Source organism: Neopsephotus bourkii, unplaced genomic scaffold, assembly GCF_033783945.1.
Source record: "Neopsephotus bourkii isolate Nb327-2 ecotype Australia unplaced genomic scaffold, CSIRO-AGI_Nbou_v1 NB_1279, whole genome shotgun sequence".
In the NCBI taxonomy this organism is placed as follows: domain Eukaryota; kingdom Metazoa; phylum Chordata; class Aves; order Psittaciformes; family Psittacidae; genus Neopsephotus; species Neopsephotus bourkii.
In genome coordinates this window covers 1,601,134-1,623,387 of record NW_026901764.1, presented here as the reverse complement: position 1 = coordinate 1,623,387, position 22,254 = coordinate 1,601,134, and the positions used below count along the sequence as shown (strand labels likewise).

The window sequence follows — 22,254 nt, the reverse complement described above, 5'->3', positions numbered from 1 at the left end:
GTCATCTAAAAGTTTCTGTTAGAAATTATTCCAGTTGATAGACTGGTCTGTCTTCTGCTCCATCTACAGCTGCACACATTTGCTCACCTTTGCTGATGGTGTTGGATCTGGTGCTCCACCAGTCTGCTGCCTGAGCACTGCAGCACCCCAACCCCTCTTTTGTTTGGGGAGAAAGGGAGAGCAGTGCTGTGGCGCCAGGTCCATACTGTTTCACTTCAGTGCCTGCTAACACCCTCAGTTTCAGCCTCCTCTTCATCACCAGCCCCCACCTGTAAATTTGCCTGTGCCTCTGACCCCCATGGTTTCTGAAAGCTTCTCTGTTCTTTTCCTGAATGCCGTCTATTTAATCACCACCACCAAAATCCCTGTAATTACGGGGTTCAAGCCTGCGACAAAGGCTCCCTTCTGTCGCTCAGGTGAGCTGCCCCGAGCGGCAGCTCAAGCCCTGTGTGTCCTGTGGTGCGGGGCTCCTGTTCTGCTCTCGGGACAATGGCACTCAGGAGCCTCCTGCCCCCAGCCAAGCAGGAGAGGTCAACAGGTGACACAGGGAGAAGTGGAAGTAGGTAGGTAGTTTGGAAGGTATTATTTAAGCTTAATAAGCTACAATTATATTGCTTGAACAGTAATCCTTTTGTTTCCCTTTGCTTTTTGCATGTCTTTGGGTTTTAGTGGGGGAAGGTTATTTTTTTATCTCTTGTTAGCGTGATTGTACATTCAAAAATAAGATAAAAGGCATTTTTCCATACCTGAAATGCATTCATGCAAAGACTGTGTTTCATGGTCCCCATCTGTGCCTGAACGTTAATAAAATTAATTTGAAGGAATCCTGCTTAAAATGTAGATACTTTTTGTTTTGTTTTCTATTTTTTTCTTTTCTCTGAGAGAAGTATAATACTTGAAACAATCTCTGCAATCCCCTTAGCTGCCTTGGTCCCATATGGCACTGGGTGAGGTAATGTGCTACCTCTTCCCTCTTACTCAGTTCAGTAACTGGGAGCAGAGCATAGTCCTTTTTATTTACCTCAGCACTGTTATACCAGTGCTGTAAGTCCTCAGGCAAATAAATGGTTTAAATTGATGTTTGGATCCAGTGTGGTTTTTAATAATGCTTTTCTTGTGATTTGAAGCCATTTGCGTTTAATTGACTTTCATCAAGAAAAGAAACTCCCAACTGTTTATGGTTGGATGTGTACCTGCTCTTTATGTCTGAACACAAGTGCCGTTGATGTTGTTGGGAGCTATGAGGCTTGGTTCAGAGATCAGGTAACCTTCACATGTCAAACAGGATTTTATATTTCCCCCCCTTCTCTTTCATGGTTAATTTATAGTTTTATTATTAGCATAGTATGTTTAACACCCAGCACTGAAAGACTGTGAAGAGCAAGGCTGGGAAATGGCCTTTCAACCGGCAGTGATGGGAAGCTGCCATTCCCCGAAGGCCAGGCACAGAGTGGGAAGTGAAATGCTTTTTGCTAATAGACACAAAAGTTTTGCTGACAGGAGGGGAATGATGAGGCTCTGGAAGATTTGCTGCAAGTGAGGCTCTCAGTCATGTGTTTTCTTCCTGTTATCTGTGAAGTTTTGTCCCCTTTTAACTCATATCTGCTGATAGGTCTTTCTCTCACCAACTCCCATTTTCCTCCTCTACCCATTCACCATTTTCAGACTTCTAACCCAGTCTCACCCCAGTGTCCCTGGCAGGCCTGGTCATCTGCTACCCTATTCCAGGCAGCAGGTTGTATGTTTCAGGCAGTGCCAGTCTTGCCTCCTGTGCTCCAGGCTTGTTTTCTCCTTCTGCCTTCCCTCTTGTTCACTCTAGTCCAGACTTCTGCAATTAGCTAGCCTGGGTCTGACATGCTGGGAGACTTGGACTACAATAGGAACAGACAAACTGAGGAGTAAGCAACAATAAGTGCTTCTCTTGGGCAACGTCTGTTCTTATGGCTGGTTCTGAACTTTCAGTGAATGATGGGTAAAAGCCCACATCAAAGCTCTACATCTATATACCAGTAGATGCTGGGGAGCTTTAAATCCCGGTACACATTTGGCTGAGCTGACTCTTCAATATTGTCCCTAACAGACTAACTTCTTGTGTTAACTTTTCTTAATACCACTTATCCGTTGAAGTTTAAAGCTGAATTAATTAAATACATAACTGGATACAATATCATGTGTGTAGGTATAGAAATAGTGATCTGTAGAATTAACATACTATACTAGAGGGTTAGTAGAAGAGCCCTGCCATGAGGAGCTCTTTGTCCCCCATTCACTTATTTATACAGTGATTAAGAGAATAAATAAAATCCTTGGGATTTGCATTTTTTGGTGGTCAGGTTTTTTCTTTTTTTGCTGCCGTCCTGATTTCTGTGTTAATAGTCTTATTTCCAGTTTTAAATATGCAGTCAAGTAAGTATGCTGGTATTGCTATTTGCCTAATTGCGTTTGAAAATCAGTCTACCAAAACACCTTTGTTGTAGCATTTAAATCCATATATGATAGGCCTAAAAAGCAATTTGGCCCTTTTTTGCACAGAATTGCAAATACACGTTTGAGGAAAAGGTAGCCAAAACACAGGCTTTCTTTTCTTTCTTTAAATGCCAAGATGAAAAATAGATTTGTGTTTCCCTTAATGCTTTGTTGATGCCAATAACACTTAGAGCAGTTTGAGGAGTCTCCTACCCCTCTGGTAAGTGTATGTTGTGTCATGGGCTGTTGTAGGGGAGCTGCTGAGCACAGGTCGTGGCAGGTGCAAATAGCTCAAGTCTCAGCAGGTCAAGAAGACTGAACTTGCCTCAAAGTGAGATATTTGGAACTGTAATGTTCTGTTTTGTTCCGACAGGCGCAGTAAGTACAGTAAGGCTAAGCAAGAGGCAGATGAGGAGAAACATTTGAACCAAGGTAAAAGGCAGTGGTGCTTGGGTTTTTTGATTTGGTTTGTAAAATATCTCTCATGTTCTGATGCTTGTGTAATAAGGGATGATATTCCTCTTGGGATAATATGTTTCTGTTTGCTTGTCTTACAAACATCCTTCTTCAGAAATATGTACTTTAGTAACAGGAGAAATAGCAGTATCTGGGTAAAAAGTTTTGAGTGGGCAAACAGGACAAAGGTTCATCAAATTTTTCTGTTGTTCCTTTCCACTGAAAAACATCTGTTCCTGGCTAGTGATGCCTAAGCTAGATTTTTCCCCACAACACTGCTAAAGCATTTTTGGTTGGGTTAGAGGCAATCTTGCAGGAAAGGGAATGTGAATGTTGCTGCCTTTTTTCTAGGACTGAATCCTACTATTATTTCCATCTCAGTCATCCAGGTATCAAACCTAGGACCGAGATTCAGAATTTCTTGGCTTCCAAAAAGGAAATGGGATGTGTTTTAGTTTCACAGGTCCGTAGACAGGCTACTGGCCTGTTAGGGATGACAGTGATTTGCAAACCTCATTTATTGGCAAAAGCCTGATCCCTTACATCAGTATTAAATATTAAATATTGGTGTAAGGAAATATTAAGTGTTTACATTTAAAAAAACTCACACTGGAGGAAAAATACATTAAGTCCTTCCTTCATCAGTCATTCCTGGCTTACAGTACATTTTTATTGTACACTTTCTTTGCTGTTGTATATCATTAAGGCTTCAGTCTCATATGTTCTGTGTTTAGCAGCATGTAGATCAGTGACTTCAGATAAAACATTTCTGCCTTGCAGGTGTTAGAACATATGTGGATCCTTTTACATATGAGGATCCAAACCAAGCTGTGAGGGAATTTGCCAAAGAAATTGATGCCTCCTGTATAAAGATTGAAAAAGTTATTGGTGTGGGTAAGTGCCAGAAGTTTTGCCTTTTTTTTTTTCTTCTGTAAATATGCATTTAAATTTGCTTTTAGAAAACTTGGGATCCTGTGATTTTTGTATGACAGCTCCCCCAAATGTACTGACATAACAGTTTGACAACACACAAATGTGTGTGTCATGTTCATGACCATGGATTCTTGTGCCTTTTTCCTTAAGGAGAGTTTGGTGAAGTATGCAGTGGACGTCTCAAAATACCAGGAAAAAGAGAGATCTGTGTTGCTATCAAGACTCTAAAAGCTGGTTACACTGATAAACAGAGGAGAGACTTCCTGAGTGAAGCCAGTATCATGGGACAATTTGACCACCCCAATATCATCCACTTGGAAGGTGTAGTTACTAAATGTAAGTAGGTCATTTTCCTGACAAGGCCAATTTGGAAGTCACTGAGAAATTAAGTCTGCAATGGTGTGTGCTTTTTTTTTTCTTTTTACCCTCTTTCCTGGGAAATGACAGATGGAACAGATCCACTGATAGCTAATAGGAGGAAATCAGTGCAGGACAAGTCATTAATCTTGTTGTCAGCTATAAATGGGTTTATGGCTTCAACTGATATTCTATCCGTAGGAAGCTTGTATGTGATTTTGTAGGGGGAATTAATACTGCAGGGGTTGCCTTTTTTTTTCTTTTTCCTATGCCAAGCAGGCATCTTTCACATCTTCACTAGGCTGAGCTGATTGTTACAGCATAGGCGAAAGCAGATGGTGAGTAAAGAATTTAAAATGGTCAGGGGAAAAATACCAAAACAAAAAATAGAGTCATATGTTTAAGGTACAAAGCACAGGTGTAAGGAGCAAGCCTTTGAAATGAAGTAGGCTGTTTTAGTGTGAAACTTGCTTATTTGTTTTCTCTGAGTTATAGGTGTGATAATTCCACTCTGCAGAATTTACCTGGCCAATCTTTTTGTTTGGTTGGTTGGGGTTTTTTTAAGTCTTAGCATGCACTGTGCCATGAACCCTGCCTTAGAAAGGGAATGACAGTGCTTGCTATATGCTCTTGGTAGGCTAGAACTGAAAATACACCTGTGAGACAGACGTGCTTCTGTCTGACTTGATAAGGTGTCACTGCAATAGTGTAGTTATTGTCCCTACTCCAACTGCCCTACGTACCATGTTGGCAAAGCCTGGCACTGATGGGAAATCTTAAAAGACCATTTGAATGTAAAGGCTCATGCTCAGGGTAGCAAAGAAAGCATTCATCTTGTGAGCTGCTGTTTAAAGGGTGGAATTTGCGAAGCTTACATTCTGCAGCTAATGGTATGCGTGATAAACGTGAATGGAAGGTATTAATAGTGTGAGGAATTGAAATTAGATATGGATGCAAAGTTAAAAAGTAAAATACTAGTGTAAAGTATCTCCCATATAGGGTTGTCAACGCCATCAATACCACTGAAAAATCCTGCCCCTCTTGAATGTCACTGGGAGCTGAATGCTTACTCTGTCACTTGGATTTTTAGAAAACTTACCCTTGTTCATTTGACCATCATTTACTGAGGGCTTCTCTCCAAACTGAAATGAAAATGTAATAGTCTGTTTGAATTTTTAAGGTCTGAGTCTTTCTTTCTGTTGCTCTTATTATAAAGGGGGGGGTGGTTGTGGTCAGGCCACCATGTTTGCTATAGACTGTAATTTTTCTAGCACCCTTGTAAAAAGGCAACAGGGGAATCTTTGTGTTGAAATCCCATTGACACCAGAACCCCCTGAGCTATTATAGCTCTAACAGTTATAAATGACTATATGCATCTGCATAATGCAGTTGTCACTGGATTAAAATGATTTGAAATTTTCACCAAGGAGGTGGTAGTCTGACCTGAGAACATTTCATTGCCTTGCTTGCAGTAAGTGGTGCTTCTGCAGCAAGTCATCTTAGTTACCTCAGACCTGGTGTGTTTGGTAAACAGGGCTACTTAAGAAGACATTTATCTCAATTTCTCCATAGGTTTTCTTAGTGCTGTGATAAATGAATGTATTTAATAAACTGAAAATTAAAGTGTGAGATAAATAGTTGTGTAGATGGGAGCTGGGAGAAGCAGCAAAAACTCATGAATACATTATTGGCTGCTAGTCAAGTGCTTTAGTAATTGACTCACTGATGGTAACTTCTCTCTCTATCCCCCTCCCCTGATAAAGAAGTGCCTGAGTAATGAAATTACATGTTAATGCACTGAAAGAGTCTCCCTTTCTACGTTGACACAGTATCTTTTGATTGAGGGAGGTTAATTAAAACTCATTTAGCTGTATTTGTTCAGTGGAAGGGTTCCGGTCACAATTGCAGAGGATAAATGGGGATATATGCAGATTTGGTTGGAGTTTTTCTTTCTGCCAAAGAAGGCCCCCAAATGTGAGTTAAAGGGAGAGCGATGTTTTATCACATCCCTTTCCTTAATGGTGCATATACTCATTCAAGGTTACTAAGCCCTTCATCCAGAGCAGTGTAATTTATGCAATACCATCACTTCTCTGCTGCGCTCATGCAAATCAGAAGGGGTTCAGTTGCCAGACTGGCATTTCACAGGCATACCACTTTGCATAGGACCAAAACAGTAACAGTTTTGATATCAATTGGGAAGGGAAGGGGAACCAGGAATAGTAAAAGGCCTGTAAAGAATAAGTTGTGACTGAAAAGGTGAAATAAGTAATGATGAGTGAAATAAGTGATGTATTGCACATGGATGTTGGCCTAAGTAAAATTATGTCAAGTTTTCAGTACAGTCAGTCAGTATAGAATATTATTTTCTAATAAAAATAAAAAGAAAAGAAAACCAGATTACTTTAAAACCAGAAATCCCTGACAAATGAAGAGAAAAACATCTTGGTGAAAAACACACTGAGGTAGAAATTATTAGGAGAGCTTTCAATGCTGCAACATTTCATAGTAGGGTAATTTTCACATCTGGTTGTTGTGGAGTAGGTACTTGCTGGTGACAGACGAAAAGGAAAGTTGAGTAGTTCTGATACCTCTTATGCTAACACAGAATTAAGGTATCTGCTGTCTAGGTGCCATGTCCACTGAACCCTTCTTTTCCCATAATGTTCTGTTACTCAGAGCTGCTCCAGGAAGTACAAAAGCAGAGTTTCTCTGGGACACTGTCTGTTATTTAGGAAGAAATTCTATAGTTGCTGTAGCTAAAGGATAACTGGGAGGAAGGGTTGCCATCCCTCCCTGGCACTCATCATCAGGTGCTCCCTTGGCTTCAGGTGGGCTTGACAGTGCTCATCTTGGGACCAGGCTTGTGCTATTTGACCTCTGATAAAGTCACTTATTTACAGCTCCCAATGCTTACTTTTAGAATGAAGATGATATTGGACCTTTTTCTGCAAATATCTCTCTAGGTGCTGAATATCCAGCTTGATTTAGCCCCATGAAATAAATAGCGTTACTTATATGTACGTAAATGTTTTCCGTTTCAGTGTTACATGACTTTGGAAAGCTCCTAAAGGCAACATCAAGCATTATTTACGTATTTGTTGTTGTTTTACACAGGAGAGTGCCCAGAAAGCATCTCCATGTCAGTAACGTTACATTTCTCTTCAGATTGCCCAGCTTGGCTTTCTGTATTGCAGCATGGAAAGCTGAGTGCTGCTGAAGCGCTATGCCTGTGTGACACAGTTCATTGAATCATTTATCCTGTGGTTGACTTCATGAGGCAAATGGCTTTGGCTCATTTATAAATAACAAGAGACACTGAATACAAATTCAGGACAGAAAGTTGAGAGGAACAGCCTGTATTTTTCATTCTTGAACCCAGTTGTCTTGGAAAACCTTGTAGCTGCTGACAGCTTCTAACTTGCCTAAAGCGTTGATCTTTTGAAAAAGGCAGAGACCAAAGTATTCAGAAATTCCATTTTGAAAGAGAACGGCTTTCTAGTCTGCAAGTAATTTAATTACACTAAAGATATTTGTCAGGTTTGAACAGATCTTTATTTCTTAGCTCTCAATTATCAATTCATAAACTCCTTAGAGAACAGGAGCCACTTCAGTTAAAGATGTTGTCAATGAGCCAGCCAAAGGGTTAACCTTCCAGATGGGGCCCTTTGAATGTTTCTGTCCTGTAATATTGCTTCTCTTGCTCCCCACAGCTGAGGCATAAGCTTGGTGCTTTTCAAATTAAATTAGATTGTGTAAGCCAGGTGTCTTGGCAGTAAAATCATGTGCAACCCATTTTTATCCCATTAACGTCGGTGTTCATCAAGGAATTGTGTTTTTCTTTCTGCGAACTCTAGGTAAACCGGTAATGATCATAACTGAGTACATGGAGAATGGGTCCTTGGATGCCTTCCTCAGGGTAGGTGATTTCTTCATAATAAGCTAAGGAGATTTTATACTGGAGACATTTTCTGATCTTCATTCTGAGTTGGTGTTTTTTTGCGGTAAGATACTGAAAATTCAGCATTTTTAAAGGAGATTATGTTTGAACTTGGGCAGAATAAATGTAAAGTGGAAGAATATAGAATAAATATATTTTTTAAAATAGCAGGGTCTTAAATAATCCATGTTTAATGGAAACCTTTCTGATTTGCTCCATTTTTTAAAACATTGCAATGACATAGACTCATTAAAACCAGATTCATTGCAAACTGGATACTGCATCACTGGAAGCTGTGACAGAACCTGAGTTTTTACTTTGCTGGTGAATTATAGACAGTAGTCAGGAGACTGAGGAAATAGCTTTGTATTTTATTTGAGAGAAGATGGGAATCCAGAGATATGCTCTTTGCCAGTTTCAGCAACGGCAATAATATAGCTTTTAGCTTAATGCTATGTGATTTTCTTCCTTTCCCCATATGCAGAAGAATGATGGCAGATTTACAGTCATCCAGTTGGTGGGGATGCTTCGTGGCATTGGCTCAGGAATGAAGTATCTGTCTGACATGAGCTATGTGCATCGGGATCTAGCTGCTCGAAACATACTAGTCAACAGCAACCTGGTCTGCAAAGTGTCTGACTTCGGCATGTCCCGGGTCCTGGAAGATGACCCTGAAGCAGCTTATACCACACGGGTAAGGAGGGAAAGAAAATGTCCAGTGGGTTTTCTTGCCTGTATATTGGTTTTGTCTGACTGTGTAGGAGATCGCGATGTTTTGTTTAAAATAATCTCAGTCACAATGAAACCTATATCACGACCTAAAAATAAATATTGTCCCATACTCCACAGCTTGTATAAATTAATGTAGTGGTATTGCTACAACATCAGTGGCTACACTGGTATTTCTTCTGTGAGGATGTGACCCATGTATTCCTCTGGTTTCTTCAGTGTGCTGGAGTGTGTGACAGGAACCTGATGCCAGAAATTAGAGCTTAGGCTTCTATTCCTTCTGATATCTACAGACATGTATAATGATTTCCAAGTGGCTAGTCCCACTGAGGTTTGATACAGCAAGTGTATAAAACCCCATAAATCTATCTTTTCCCCATGGCAAAGCTAGTCATAAATTTGACCTAAATAATTTGGACTGGGAAAAGTGTGAAACCTGCATTCCCATTTTTTTGTTTCTTTCACATTTTATTTATATTTCAACATCCCACTATTAACTAATTTTGCTAAAGCCATTTTAATATGCTGCATGTAGAATAATGGAATAATGTAAGTACCTCTGGCCACAAAACAACATCCTGACTATTACCAGCCTTTCTACCAATACCTCTGTAATTAACATGCACATGAAGGGAAAAAAAAAAAGTCAGAGTTTATAAAGTCTCCTTTTTTAATTGCTTATTTTTTTCAGCTTTAAATATCTGCCATTCTCCATCTGTTCTCCCTAGTGCAGGGTTTGTTTGCAACACTCAGATTTTGCAGTTTGATCCCAACACTCATCCTTTAATGGATTCACAGTTCGTTACAGGGAAGGATAGACTCCTGTAGTATTAAATGCTGGCCAGCCTTGGTATTTCTCACTCATAAGGTTGGCAAGTGGAAAAAGCAGAAGTCTGAAAAGCTGCATTCAGGGAAATCAAAGTTTAGACGAACACACAAGGGCAAGACAGAAATGATTGAAAAGCTTCCCTTTGAATTTAGTGAGTGGAGATATAGTATTATGTTTGCTCTTGAGAGTAAACTACGGGGAATCAATGACATTTACTTTACAGTGCATTGTCTTCATTTGGTATCAGTAATGAAGGATCAGGAAAATTTGGATGAATTCCACTGTACTTGAGCAGCTAAGTAAAAAGAGCTTATTGTCAATTTTTAGAATGACAGCCACGTATAAACAATGTTCATGTATCTGAAAGGAGGAATAGAGCTTTTTCATAAGTAGAAACGATGCAATAGAATGCAATTTTTAAAGTGTCTTTTTTTAAGAGATGGTATGGTGTGTTATGCCCCCCATTAGTAGTTTAACTCATTAAAGTGAGAACGTCCTATAGCCACCCAATGCAAAACTGCTTCAGTCTGATTCACCAAGGACCTGATGCAGAGGGCAAAGAAGACATGAGAAGGACCCTTTTTCATTTCACTTGGCTTTGGAGCTAGTCCATATTAAACACTTGAGAGAGATATTAAAACAACAAGCCATTGAGTATGCAAAGGCTGCATTTAGTTATGGATAAAAACTATCTAGAAGATTGCTGAGAAAAAAATCTACCAAAATAAACTTAATCAAAACAGCATAAAAGCAAATGAAAGAACCTTAAAACCTTTGTTCAGTTTAAGTCAGTCCCCAGATGGAACTGCAGGAAACCAAAAGCTCAATTAAAAACACCTTGCATATTAGCATAAACAAAAGGAGAAATCTCTGGCCTGTGATCACTCAGCTAAGGCAAAATCAGATAAACAGGATGGAGTGAGTTCCTTTTAAAACAGTGCAGGACCTCAGTGGCCCAAATCAGATGCCCAAGTGTTTTTATTTGCTTAAAAAGAACTATAGCAATGAGAGACTGCTCTCTCCAACAGGTATTAAAAGCAGCCTTGTGCCATGATCTGGTGTTGAGCTCCTCCCATGGGGACTGGGAGAGCCCAGAGGCTTGCTTGCTGTCTCACGTCTCTGGTAGGAGTTGGGATATTGCCCATGGGAAACACCACAGTATTCATAAATCTTCCCAGTTTATCCTCTCTTTATTTTACGTTTTTGAAAAGTAAAACGTTTGTAATCCCATTTTTCTGAAACAGGCCAAACGGGTCAGACAGGCAAGCAAGGAAATAGTAATTAACAGCCAGCATGTACTTATTTGTTTTGTCAACTAAATCTCTAATATATACTTTGTAAAACCTCTGGCTTGTTCTCATGCTCCATCATAGCCCTAAGCAGAGATCTCTTAGAGGGCTGATAAAAATACATTTAACAATTTACTGGTTCGCCTCCTTGTGACTAAAGAAAACAGATGGGCAGCATTGCCTCCTGGTTGGATCTGACAGTTTTATGGCAAGACGATTTAAAAGTGGATGCCTTTTTAAGAAGGATTCTGGAATTGCGTACAGTAAATGATTTTGTGTTCTTAATGGCAGCGTAGAACTGTGTCAGGCCCATGCTTTACTGTGTCAGTGACTCACTAGCCCGCGGTTTCTTTTATTTGTAACAGGGTGGCAAGATCCCCATCAGGTGGACTGCACCAGAGGCAATTGCCTACCGTAAATTTACATCAGCTAGTGATGTGTGGAGCTACGGCATCGTCATGTGGGAAGTGATGTCCTATGGAGAAAGACCTTACTGGGATATGTCCAATCAAGATGTGAGTCTCCTCCTGAGCTTCCTCTTCTTTTTGTCTCCCTTTCCCCATGCCTTTATCTTTGTCCTTAGATGTCTGCTGATGTTTTTCAACTGCTATATGGTTATAAGACACTTACTCCAGGCTTTTAGAAGGATATAATTAGTGGTACATTCTTGTTTTCTCAGGGAACTTCTCTGGAGCTGAGACTTCCTTGAATATTTCAAGCCTGGTCTATGGTCAGGAAATAGGGAATTCTTAAGTTGGGGTCTGTAACTTATGCATCTCTCTTTTCTCCTTTCTTTTTCCTTTTTTTTTTTTCCTTTTTTTTTTTTTTAAATATATATTAGAAAAAATATTACAAGCAATTGAAGTAAAAAAGAAGAATGAAGAAAAAGGAGACAAATATATTTAAACTGTCAGATCTTAATACTGCCAAGAGAGGGAAGATTTGAATGCTGATATTAAATCTCAACTTTATTGAAAGTCTTTAAGAAAAACCACTTTAATTTAATGGGGCTTCCTATTAGTAGTTAATTCTTCAAGCCCCAGTGCACTTGTAATTTCTTCCAGATGATTTTATTTCTTGTAGGATATCTAAAACAACACATATGAAATCCAATTCTGATTATCAGTCAGAGCATCCTTGTGACAATTGCATAGCTGCCCCCTGAGGACATTAAAAAGCAGCTTTCCTAAATGACCATTCTTAAATTATGCATGTCCTGTTTAACCATACCATCTGGACTACTTCAGTGTATTCCAAGGGGGAGCATGCACAATGGCTGCTATTCTAGAAGAGTATTTAATAATAATGCTAATAAGAGCTTTTGCTAATAGAATTTTTATTAAATGAAAAAAAATAAATCCCAGTGAAAATGAGGCATAGATTATCCATAATTCTTTTCCCAGGGGATCTAGAAACATATAAAGGAAGAAGAAAATGTTAATCTGAATATATGGTCATGGGAGTGGTTAAGCCATTTTACAAGTCATCTGCTTTCTTATGTGGAGCTGAACATTTTCAAAGAGTGTCTAGATGCGGATGGCATTTAATCTAAATGGGGGATATAATTTTAATTTCCTTCTGATGTGAAATGTCTCTTCTGGCACCCAGTCTTGCCTTCCTTTGCTAACAGGAAGTCATCAAGATTTAGCAAGAAAATAAAACACCAGATGTGTCTCAGTTATATCAGGCATGTCTACACTGCACAGTGGAGCTCAATAAAACCAACACACAGCTAGCATATTAGGCTGGTATACACTGCTAACATGGCGCAACACCATGCTGAAAAGCTGGCTTGAACAGGACAGTGAAAGCCAGTATTACTGTCTTTGCATCCTCTTTTTAATACATGGCATAGACATACCATTTTTTTTTTTTAGTTCTTAATGATGTTGAGAGTAGTGTTATTCACAACAAAGCAGAAGTGAATTTCAGATTATTCTGTGTCTGTTGAATGAAGAGAAATCAAAAGGATCTTTATGCTTTCTGGAGTAGTGAGAGCCACTTTGTAGTCACTGAATAGCTGTTAGTACAAGCATATCCCTCACCCTGTCCTCCCAGTGGATTTTAGCCACTAATTGGACAAGAGCAGAACAAGGGAATTTAGTGCAATTCAGTGTCATGGTGAATCCTGCTAGCAAAGTCATATCGATTAATTAAAAACTGAAGGCTTCTGGGTCATACCAGAATTGAGTCCTGGTCACATCCCATTCTCCTGAGAGGGCTAAGAAGCCATTAGAGTACTGAGCTCTGGAGCCCTTTTTGGAGGGTTTGAAATTGCTTCAGCTTGTGAGTTTTTCTGGTTTCTATTAAGTATGAATTGCATACTTCAGTTGCTGCATTGGACTTCTGAACATTCTTGATAAAGCTGCACAAAAGGGTTCCCATCGCTGCATTTCTTGACTCAGAGCATAAGGTAGTGAGAAAACAGGTTCAAGGTCTGTATTGCTGACAGGGAGGAGGGGTACAAGGGGTTGGTCTGCTGTGTCCTAAAAGTGATGGGGAAAACTTCAACACATGGCACCCAGAACTCTTGCTTTTCCAGCCCTCTGTCCAACATAGTTGCTTAATTCTAACCTGGGCTATTTTGTCATCCTTGTATCCCATGTGCTTTCTTGTAAAACATTGCCCTGCTGTGTGTCTGTTTTGGATACTGTACCCTTTTAGTTTCGAATTGCTGAGGAAAAACAACAGTTCTGAGACCACCAACTGCCTGAGCCTGAGTGCCATTTTCCATGTTGTTCCACTTAATTGTGGATTTGTTTCCATACTTTGCATTGCCCTAGGATAAATGATACTCAGCTGGTAGATTTGAGTAGTGTCTGATGTTCTCTAATGTCTTTCTAATTGTGCCATTTATAGGTTATTAAAGCCATTGAAGAAGGATATCGGCTGCCACCCCCAATGGACTGCCCCATTGCTCTCCATCAGCTGATGTTAGACTGCTGGCAGAAGGAACGCAGTGACAGGCCTAAATTTGGACAGATTGTCAACATGCTGGACAAACTCATCCGCAACCCCAACAGCCTGAAGAGGACAGGCAGTGAGAGCTCCAGGTCAGCTGTGCTTTTGTAATGGAGATGTATGAGGGAGCATAGTGGAAACGACAGGCAAAGCTGCATGTCACCTAAACCTCTGTGCTGGGCTTAATGTGTGCTCTGTGGCTCTGCAGAGCCTGACTGCACAGTAGACATTGCACCTTGCAAGAGGGCAGAGGGGTCATGCTGGCACCCTGCTTAACCCCACTGGGTATCCCTGACCCTTCTGCCTCTGCGAGAAGGAAAGTGGAATGAGCAGAGCTCTTCCTGTATCACCCCAGGTTCAGAGAACAGTCTTAAACAAAAGTGCTCATGCAGGCAAGCTCAGTTTGAAGATGAAGTTTGGTGCATCTTTTCCCTAACCCCCCTAGTGCAGGGGCTTGGAAGGGTAGCCTTAATGCAGTGTAGCTGACAGGAGTGATGTGGTTTTCTGCAGGAAAAGTACATCATCAAGTTTTATAAACCCTAGATTTGTGTAGGATTTGCAAATGAGCATTACGGCATTACAGCCAACGCCTTGCGGGCATTGGGAAGGTGTGGATTAATTTTTATGTGAATTTGAATTTAATTTTGTGGAAAGCCAGTTTCATGTCTCCACCGATCCCGCATTACACTGGTGTTTTGTTTGCTAAGCACAGTATACCTGCTACGTGCGAAAGAAGTGCAGTACAAAGGAAACTCCCAGAGTTGTAGGGTAAAACCAAAATATCTTTGTTGAGACAGATCAGCAGTTTGTTTAATCTGGTGAAACACTGCTGAAGTAATAGGAGCTTGGCTAATTTACACCAGGTTTGTTTTATTTTTTTCAAATGCCTATGCTTTGTCAGGTAGAATTGCTTGCAGCAAATGTGGAAAAAAGCTTGAAAGAAAGGAAACAAGAGGAAGATAATGGGAAAATATTTTTCAGTAGAAGGGAAGATATACAACTATCCACAGGGTAATACAAGGTTAAGTTTCTTGAATCAGTGAAGGAGTAACACAAATTCTTCTTTAGCCTCCAACAGAACGACCTCCTGGAAAAACCTATTTTTGTTTTTAAACTTGTGAATTTTCCTTACAATGTAGAATATCAGAAGAGGGACTATTAACCCTGTGAGACCCCTGTCACCACTTTATATCCAGATTGCCCTAACTGCATTGGTAGTCTGGCAAAAATGTATCCACCCTTGAGACTTAAATAATTTACGTGGTGAGAATCACAATGTGATCTGCTGTGATAATTTCATTTGAGAATCACAGCCTGATCTCCTGCATTTTGTTTTCTTTCCAATTTACAGGTGCTCTTTGAAAATACATAAATTTTACAAAAATAATAGCCTGTTCAAGATCATTACTTGTTCATGGCTATTTATAGATCTTTATTTTTCTTCTTGTTGGAATATGAATTTCAAATACACATATACTATTATTAATACACAATTTTATGTGTGGAGCATAATTGCGTATAATTAGGCTGCCATCACTGGTCTCATATTAGATAGTACTTTAAAAAACTTGTACCAAGTAGTACCAGCATGTACTGGGTGCCTTAGGCAAGTCATAACTATGCTATTGCACATCTAATCTTTGATAATGTGCATTTTCAAATAAATTGCTAAATTATATTTGTTTTGGTTAGATAGATAGTAATTTATAATGGTTTAATGAAACTGTGATTTACAATAGATGTGAAATAATGAGCTACTAAGAAGCAAGTTTGGTAAAAATAATAATTCACAAATCTGTGCAAGGGAAAATAAAAAGCACATGCCACAGTGCAAACAAAGATCAAAGCTTGCATGATTCCCGCCACTTTTGGCACATGCGCTGGTCAGGAATGGATTGATTAAAGAGGGGATTAACTCCCTGCTGTCCTGAGTTTGATTGAATGCCCTGAGCTTGCCTGCAAACCTGACTGGAAGCAGGATTTATCTGAACCTGCCCTGAGTTTTGCCCTTCAAACCAGTCTGGCAGGTTGTGAGCCCCCAGTTCCTTTGCACATACTTCAGTAGTGTTTCTATAGTTGCCGAGCTGAGGTCTGACACATGCAGGCTTGGCAAGGTCCTGCATTGCTGCCTGTGAGATACAGACTCAGTAGGCTGAATGCCTTCCAGCATTGCCATCTTTTTTGTTTTTTGAAGTAAAAGCATTTTCTATGAACTTTGTTGTATCTGAGGTGGAAATCGTAAGTGGCATTGTGGTTCAAATTAGATCTGAAAGCAAAAATAGAAACCTAAGGTCAAATTGATTCTTAGCAAAATTTTGCCCATTACTTTGTATTTTGTGAAGTTTCTTGCATTGATGTACACTGCTGTGCAGAAAACCATCAGTTTCACTGAGCACAATGTCTTGTCCTTACTTTCTCTAATCGTTGAGGATAATTGTTTCAGAAAACAAGCTCTTTTTTGCGATTCATGATCCAGTTGACACCATTTCTCTGTCCTTTCACTGTTTGGCATCCAGACCTAGCACAGCCCTGCTGGATCCCAGCTCCCCTGAGTTCTCAGCGGTTGTTTCTGTCAGTGACTGGCTCCAAGCCATTAAAATGGAGCGATACAAGGATAACTTCACAGCTGCTGGCTATACCACCCTAGAGGCTGTGGTGCATATGAACCAGGAGTAAGTACTCAATGATATAATAAAAAAACTGGTAAATCTGGATTTAATCAACCTCTTTTCCTTTGTGCAGCATATCATTACACTCATTAAAGGAATGGAATGCCTTTCATTTGGATGGAGAATAACTTTAAAATGCCTCCATAATGCCCTCACTTATTTAATTAAACATTTCTGTACATCTGCCTTGCTTTTGCTGTGTTGCCTGTGGTTGACTCTTCTTCTCTGCACCAGCATCTTATCCACAGTTCTCAGCCCCCTACTTCTCTTGCTTTCCACAGTGACCTGGCGAGGATTGGGATCACTGCCATCACGCACCAGAACAAGATATTGAGCAGTGTTCAAGCAATGCGCACCCAAATGCAACAGATGCACGGCAGGATGGTCCCCGTCTGAGCCAGTACTGAATAAACTCAAAACTCTTGAAATTAGTTTACCTCATCCATGCACTTTAATTGAAGAACTGCACTTTTTTTACTTCGTCTCCTCGCCCGTCGAAATAAAGATCTGCAGTATTGCTTGATGTACAGATTGTGGAAACCGACCGTGTGTGTTGGGAGGGGAGCCTCCAGAAATGACAAGCTGTCGTTTTAAACCAGACCTGGAACAAATTGTTTCTTGGAACATACTTCTCTGTTGATCAACGATATGTAAAATACATGTATCTATATAAATATAAAATCACATTCAAGTTTTGATGCTATGTTTGCTGCCAGATACTGTGCTTAAAAAACAGAAATGAAATTACTTTCCTTCTCCCTATGACCTGTAGGATTACAACCATAGTGTTTTATTTGTGGGTGAAACCACCGTTGTGCATCTTTCACTGGAATGAAGACTCTGCCCTAGGATATTTTTTGCAGACTTGATGCGTCACTAATACCTTGCAGAAACCTCAGTGAGAGTATCATTGGGCTAATCAGTGCCTGCCGATTAGTGATCTACTCATTTATGGGCTTGAGACATGATATGACCCATCTCGTGGATTACTGGGCAAAACTGGACTTTTGGGGAGTTTATTGGCTGTTGTGCTGTGCTGAAGCCTACCACTTAGAGACTTTTTGTGAACATCTTGCCAGTAGTCAGCTGTGACAATCGTGGCTGTGGAGCTTTCAGACTTTTTTTTCTCTTTCAAGAAGCAATTCTCTTTGCCACATGAAGAAGGTCAGTGGAAGTACAGTGTACAACATGTTCGTGGTGCTTTATTTCTTAAACTGTACTAGGATTTCATCACTGTTTGGTTACAAAAGAAAAAGAAAAAGTGCTTTGGTATGTATTATTTAGGGTACCCAACTAGTTTGTATGAACCTGTGCTGGTTTCCCAGACTAATTGCTTAGTGCTTCCCATTGTTTGCTCTATTTGATGACAGTGAAAATTGCACTGTTTCAAAACTCGGTCTTGCTTTCAAGCTGTTGTGTGTTAGGATGTGCAGACAAGGTGTAGGAGTGCATCTTGGGACTCACTTCAGTGCTAAGAGCTTGACCCCACTTTGCGCTAAGAGCAGCAGGGATGCTCTTATATTTTTGGGGTGGAAAATCCCATGCATATTGATTGTATAGAAACTAAGAATAGCCTTGTAAAGTAGAGATATTCATAAATGCGCCTGCCCTCTCACGAAAAACAGTAGAGCCAATATTTATGTTTTAGAAAAATCAGTCTCAGTTGCTGTGTCAGTGGTTTTATGGGAGGGAGAGCAGAAGGAAACGGGGTTCTATATGCAGCCTTCCTGGTTTTGCATAGTTTGGGTGTTGGGAATGGTGATAGTGCTATGTTAAGCAGCAGTGTTATGCTTCGTGGTGATGCAGTCTCACCAGCTGTGGGAACCAAATTCACTTTTGAAATCATCCCCATATGTTGGATTATCAAGGCAACTGTGGGTGTGAGTGCCAGGTTAGGCTGCATGGCTAAGGTCTAAGGGCCTCTCCTTAAGTGTGGCAGACAGGATGGAGCATGACCTGCTTGAAAAGCTGCCTTCCAGCTCCTACAAGAAGCAGATGGAAAGTTGCATGAGTGAAAGCATCTCCTAGGTTGCTAGGTGGAGGTGACCGCTATAGGAATGTGGTTGTCTTCATTAGGTCACACAGGATAAAGCTTTATCTGGTAAAGCTCTGAACACATTTAACCTTGAATTTTATTTATATTAAAGATTTTATAACTCTTTTTGAACAGAGTATATAGATTAGATTCCTTTTAAAGTCCTTTCCAGTGCTGAGATGACCTTAGAAAAGAGACAGAATCAGGCCCACTTGTACTAGTAGGAGGAGGATTTTAATGACACATCCTCTAGAATAAACATTGTGTTTTATCTGTGCCAGGCACAATGTCAGAAAGGTGAGGTTTGTTTTGATGGCTCTAAGGCTCGTTCTTTGGTCTGTAATAGTTTTGTCCCGCTCTGCACCTGATAGCAAATTCAGAAATGATTCAGTAACTTTGTATGTCAAGGTTTTTTAATAATTGCATTTATTCTAGATCCAGAACAGCTCACTCACTTGGACAAGTCGCACTTACTATATCGTCACTCACATCACTCTTTGTCACTTTGAACAATAACTTGCTGATTTCAAAGACTAACTCTCCCTCACCCTGAAATTTCTCAGAGAACAACTTGTTCAGAATATGGGATGCTAAATTTGCATCCTGTCAAGTCATGACAGCTTAGTAAAAACGGTTCTGCAGTATTACTTGTGAAAGCTTTTCAATTTCAAAGAGAAAAAAAACAACCTTAAAAAACTACTTAAACCAGCATGTTTTAATGTCATTTTGCCAGGCAAGGTGAGAACTGGTTACTTGTTTTAAAGACCTGACACTTCCAGCAGCAAAAATTCTGTTGCTTTTTAAGTGCAGAGATACTTTCAGTTTCCTCTTGCTGTAAATCTGTTGCATTCTGTTGAGATTTTGGTTTTATGTAAAAACAAAATACACCCAATTTTCTGGCCAGATTGTAAAATTGCTTTCTTGGAGTTCAGTAACTGGAATTCAAAACACTCCAATATCTTCCACACAAAATGGAAAACTGTGTCCCTATAGAATGAAAACTGTGAAGGCAGCTGAGATGTTGGGTTTTCACAACTGCCATTGATGGTTGTGTTCCCTGTGATTAAACACAGCCAATGAGGGGGCATCCACTTCAATGTGATTTTAGCTGGAGGAGAGCAGATTAAAACAAAATATGTGGCACCATGGAAGGAGGACTTTGAAACAGTGTGAGGGAAAGAAAAGGGACAAGGAAGGCAAAAGGTTCTCACAATCTGAGGACTGCTGGCTGTATTTGTCTTGCTTGCCCAAGATGGGTAAACTAGCCAGTGTCACAATGCTCTGCATCCACCTGCATTTGCCTTTCCGCCACCCTTTCCTATGAGAATTGCATTTCTTGCTACTTTGTCCTCTGTCCTTTAGGAAATCCTTCTCCCCTTTATAGGAAGACATTTTATTCCATGAACCTGCTGCCAGGTCACCTCTTCACCAGGGCAGAGATTTCAGCTCTTTAACTTTGATGTGAATCAGCAATTGCAGCAGTCAAGGAACAGCAGTGCTTCATCTGGGAAATCTAAGAAGAGGCATTCAGGCAGGTCTGTCCATCTGTCTTGTTGCATGTTGCTTAATATATTTGTGTTTTCTTTTTGTGCAGGGCAATTAGATTTTGCTTTCACGTCCTTATAGCCCATCCTATTGATCATATTGACCACGGAGGAACATAGACTAGCCGTCTGGATCTACAGTTGCGTCTTCCATAGCACTGATTCTGGAGAACACATGCTGAACAGTCACCAGTTGTTGAAGAGAGCGTGACTTTTACTTTCTCTTTTTCTTTTTTCATGTGCCACCCACTCCAGGTTTTTTTCTTCATTGGGAGCTAACTAACTCATTAAGACTCAGCACCCAGTTGTCACTTGAGGAATGTACAGTGTCAAAGACCCGCAGACTTCTGGATGTTTGGGGTTTTTTTTTCCCCTCCCCTTTTGCATTATCTTCCTACCTTTGGTTTTATTTATATATTTTGTTATTTTCTCTCCTCATCCACCTGGCTGTCACTGCTGCATCTCCAATGGATGCAGATGACGGAGCACTACACATCTTACCATGGACACCAGACTAGGTGCCGCAGCAAAGAACCCCGTTCCTATGAGCTGCCCATATCCATTGCTGAAGTGACATTTTACACAAAATGTGCCATTGCAGTGATATAAATATATTTTTTTTCCTTGAATGGATAATGGATTACTATCTCCTCTGAAAGGTGCGTTTGTGTGCTTGTGTGCGTGTGTCTGTGTGCGAGTCACCTCCTGTGTAGAACTGCCTGTGAATGTGCCGAAAACATCTCTGGAGGTGCAGGAGTCCCCTGTCATAAGAGAGCAGGCCAATAGCTCGTGTCTGCCATGGTAGCGAAAACACACACATTAAAAAGGTGTTTAAATTTCTCTATCTACAAGTGTATTTTTTAGCTGCCACACTAACCTTAATGAGTAGTTCTACAGCCTGAAATGGGCGATTTCAAGTTAATTTTGGAGTTATGGATTATGGGCTCCATAAGGGTGCTAAAGATATTCTTAAGTGTTGTTTATTTGTATTTAATGCCCTGTTTGTGATCAAAACTGACCAGCTTCTCAATGGCAAGGTGATGGAGACAACACCTGCATATCCATCCACTGTTAACCCTGAACGGAACTCTTAAGTAGCCTTTTTTATCTGCAAAAATACGATTCTAAAGTCTTGTTGAATGCGAACAAATATATGCAGTTCTTCAGTTCACAGAAGCACCTTGCTCTGTGTGCAAGCTGTGAAAACTTCTAACATAATAATCAAAATAATTCATTCGCTCTCAGCGAAGTTAAAGAACAATAATGCAACAAGACTTTTAAGGTTACAGTAGTTAGCAAGAGAGTTGTGAAATGTGTCCTGTTCCTCTTGCGGGTGATGAACAGCTGGTGAAGTGCAGTAGAAGGCACTCTTTCTTTCATGGCCTGAGGAGCAGTGCTGCAATTTACTGGTACTACCAAGGAAAGCTTTCTGTGTTTGGAGAATCCACCATCAGTGTAAGGTAGCTTGAGAAATGCCGTGCCCCAGAGGCCAGGTAACATTACGGCCACTAGGGATTTGGAGCAGGGCAGCTTCCTGGCCATGGGGGGCTAGTGTCTGCCATGATACCCAGTGCGGCACAGACAACTGCCATGGGGCAGGGTTTCACTCCAGCAGACATGGGGGAGGCTGGATCCTCTATGTTAAAAGCGAGTGCAGCCTTGACCAGAGCCATAAAGTGGTGTCCCAAAGTCGCGCCAGCTTTCTCCCGTTTTCCTTCCTCATGGGCCCTCTGAGCTCACTGTTAACCATAGTTATGCCTGCAGGGTCATGGAAGGGAAGTGAAGGGGCTGCGCTGTGGGGCAGAGCCCGGGCATGGTTCAGGGGCCAGGAAGTGCCAGCTATGCCACTCAGTATGGCCCACGGCAGACTGCTCCAGAGGGAGCTGGGGACGAAAGGAAAGTGAGTGCCACGGCACTGCTTCCCTTGGGGGAGAGGAGAGGTCAGTACCAGGACTGTCTCGCATGAGAAGCCTCTGTTTGTTCAGAAATTGTCCTGCTTGCACACCACTGGTTGATGTTTGTCCAGGTTTCTTGCTGTACTAATTT

General features: G+C 40.6%; 1 protein-coding gene across 4 annotated transcripts in view; it reads left to right on the top strand.

Annotated features, from left to right (window-relative positions):
- The window catches only part of EPHA4 (EPH receptor A4), a 225,955-nt gene extending 204,903 nt beyond the window's left edge, over positions 1 to 21,052 (top strand). For all 4 annotated transcript variants that reach the window (XM_061365138.1, XM_061365137.1, XM_061365139.1 and 1 more), the window contains 10 exons: positions 2,840 to 2,898; positions 3,703 to 3,816; positions 4,006 to 4,191; positions 8,070 to 8,131; positions 8,637 to 8,846; positions 11,365 to 11,514; positions 13,859 to 14,052; positions 16,477 to 16,632; positions 16,911 to 17,793; positions 20,259 to 21,052. In XM_061365138.1, the coding sequence (XP_061221122.1) occupies positions 2,840 to 2,898; positions 3,703 to 3,816; positions 4,006 to 4,191; positions 8,070 to 8,131; positions 8,637 to 8,846; positions 11,365 to 11,514; positions 13,859 to 14,052; positions 16,477 to 16,632; positions 16,911 to 17,025 (1,246 nt within the window). In that variant the 3' untranslated portion in view covers positions 17,026 to 17,793; positions 20,259 to 21,052. The remainder of the gene's footprint in view (positions 1 to 2,839; positions 2,899 to 3,702; positions 3,817 to 4,005; positions 4,192 to 8,069; positions 8,132 to 8,636; positions 8,847 to 11,364; positions 11,515 to 13,858; positions 14,053 to 16,476; positions 16,633 to 16,910; positions 17,794 to 20,258) is intronic.
- The last annotated feature ends 1,202 nt before the right edge of the window (positions 21,053 to 22,254 follow it).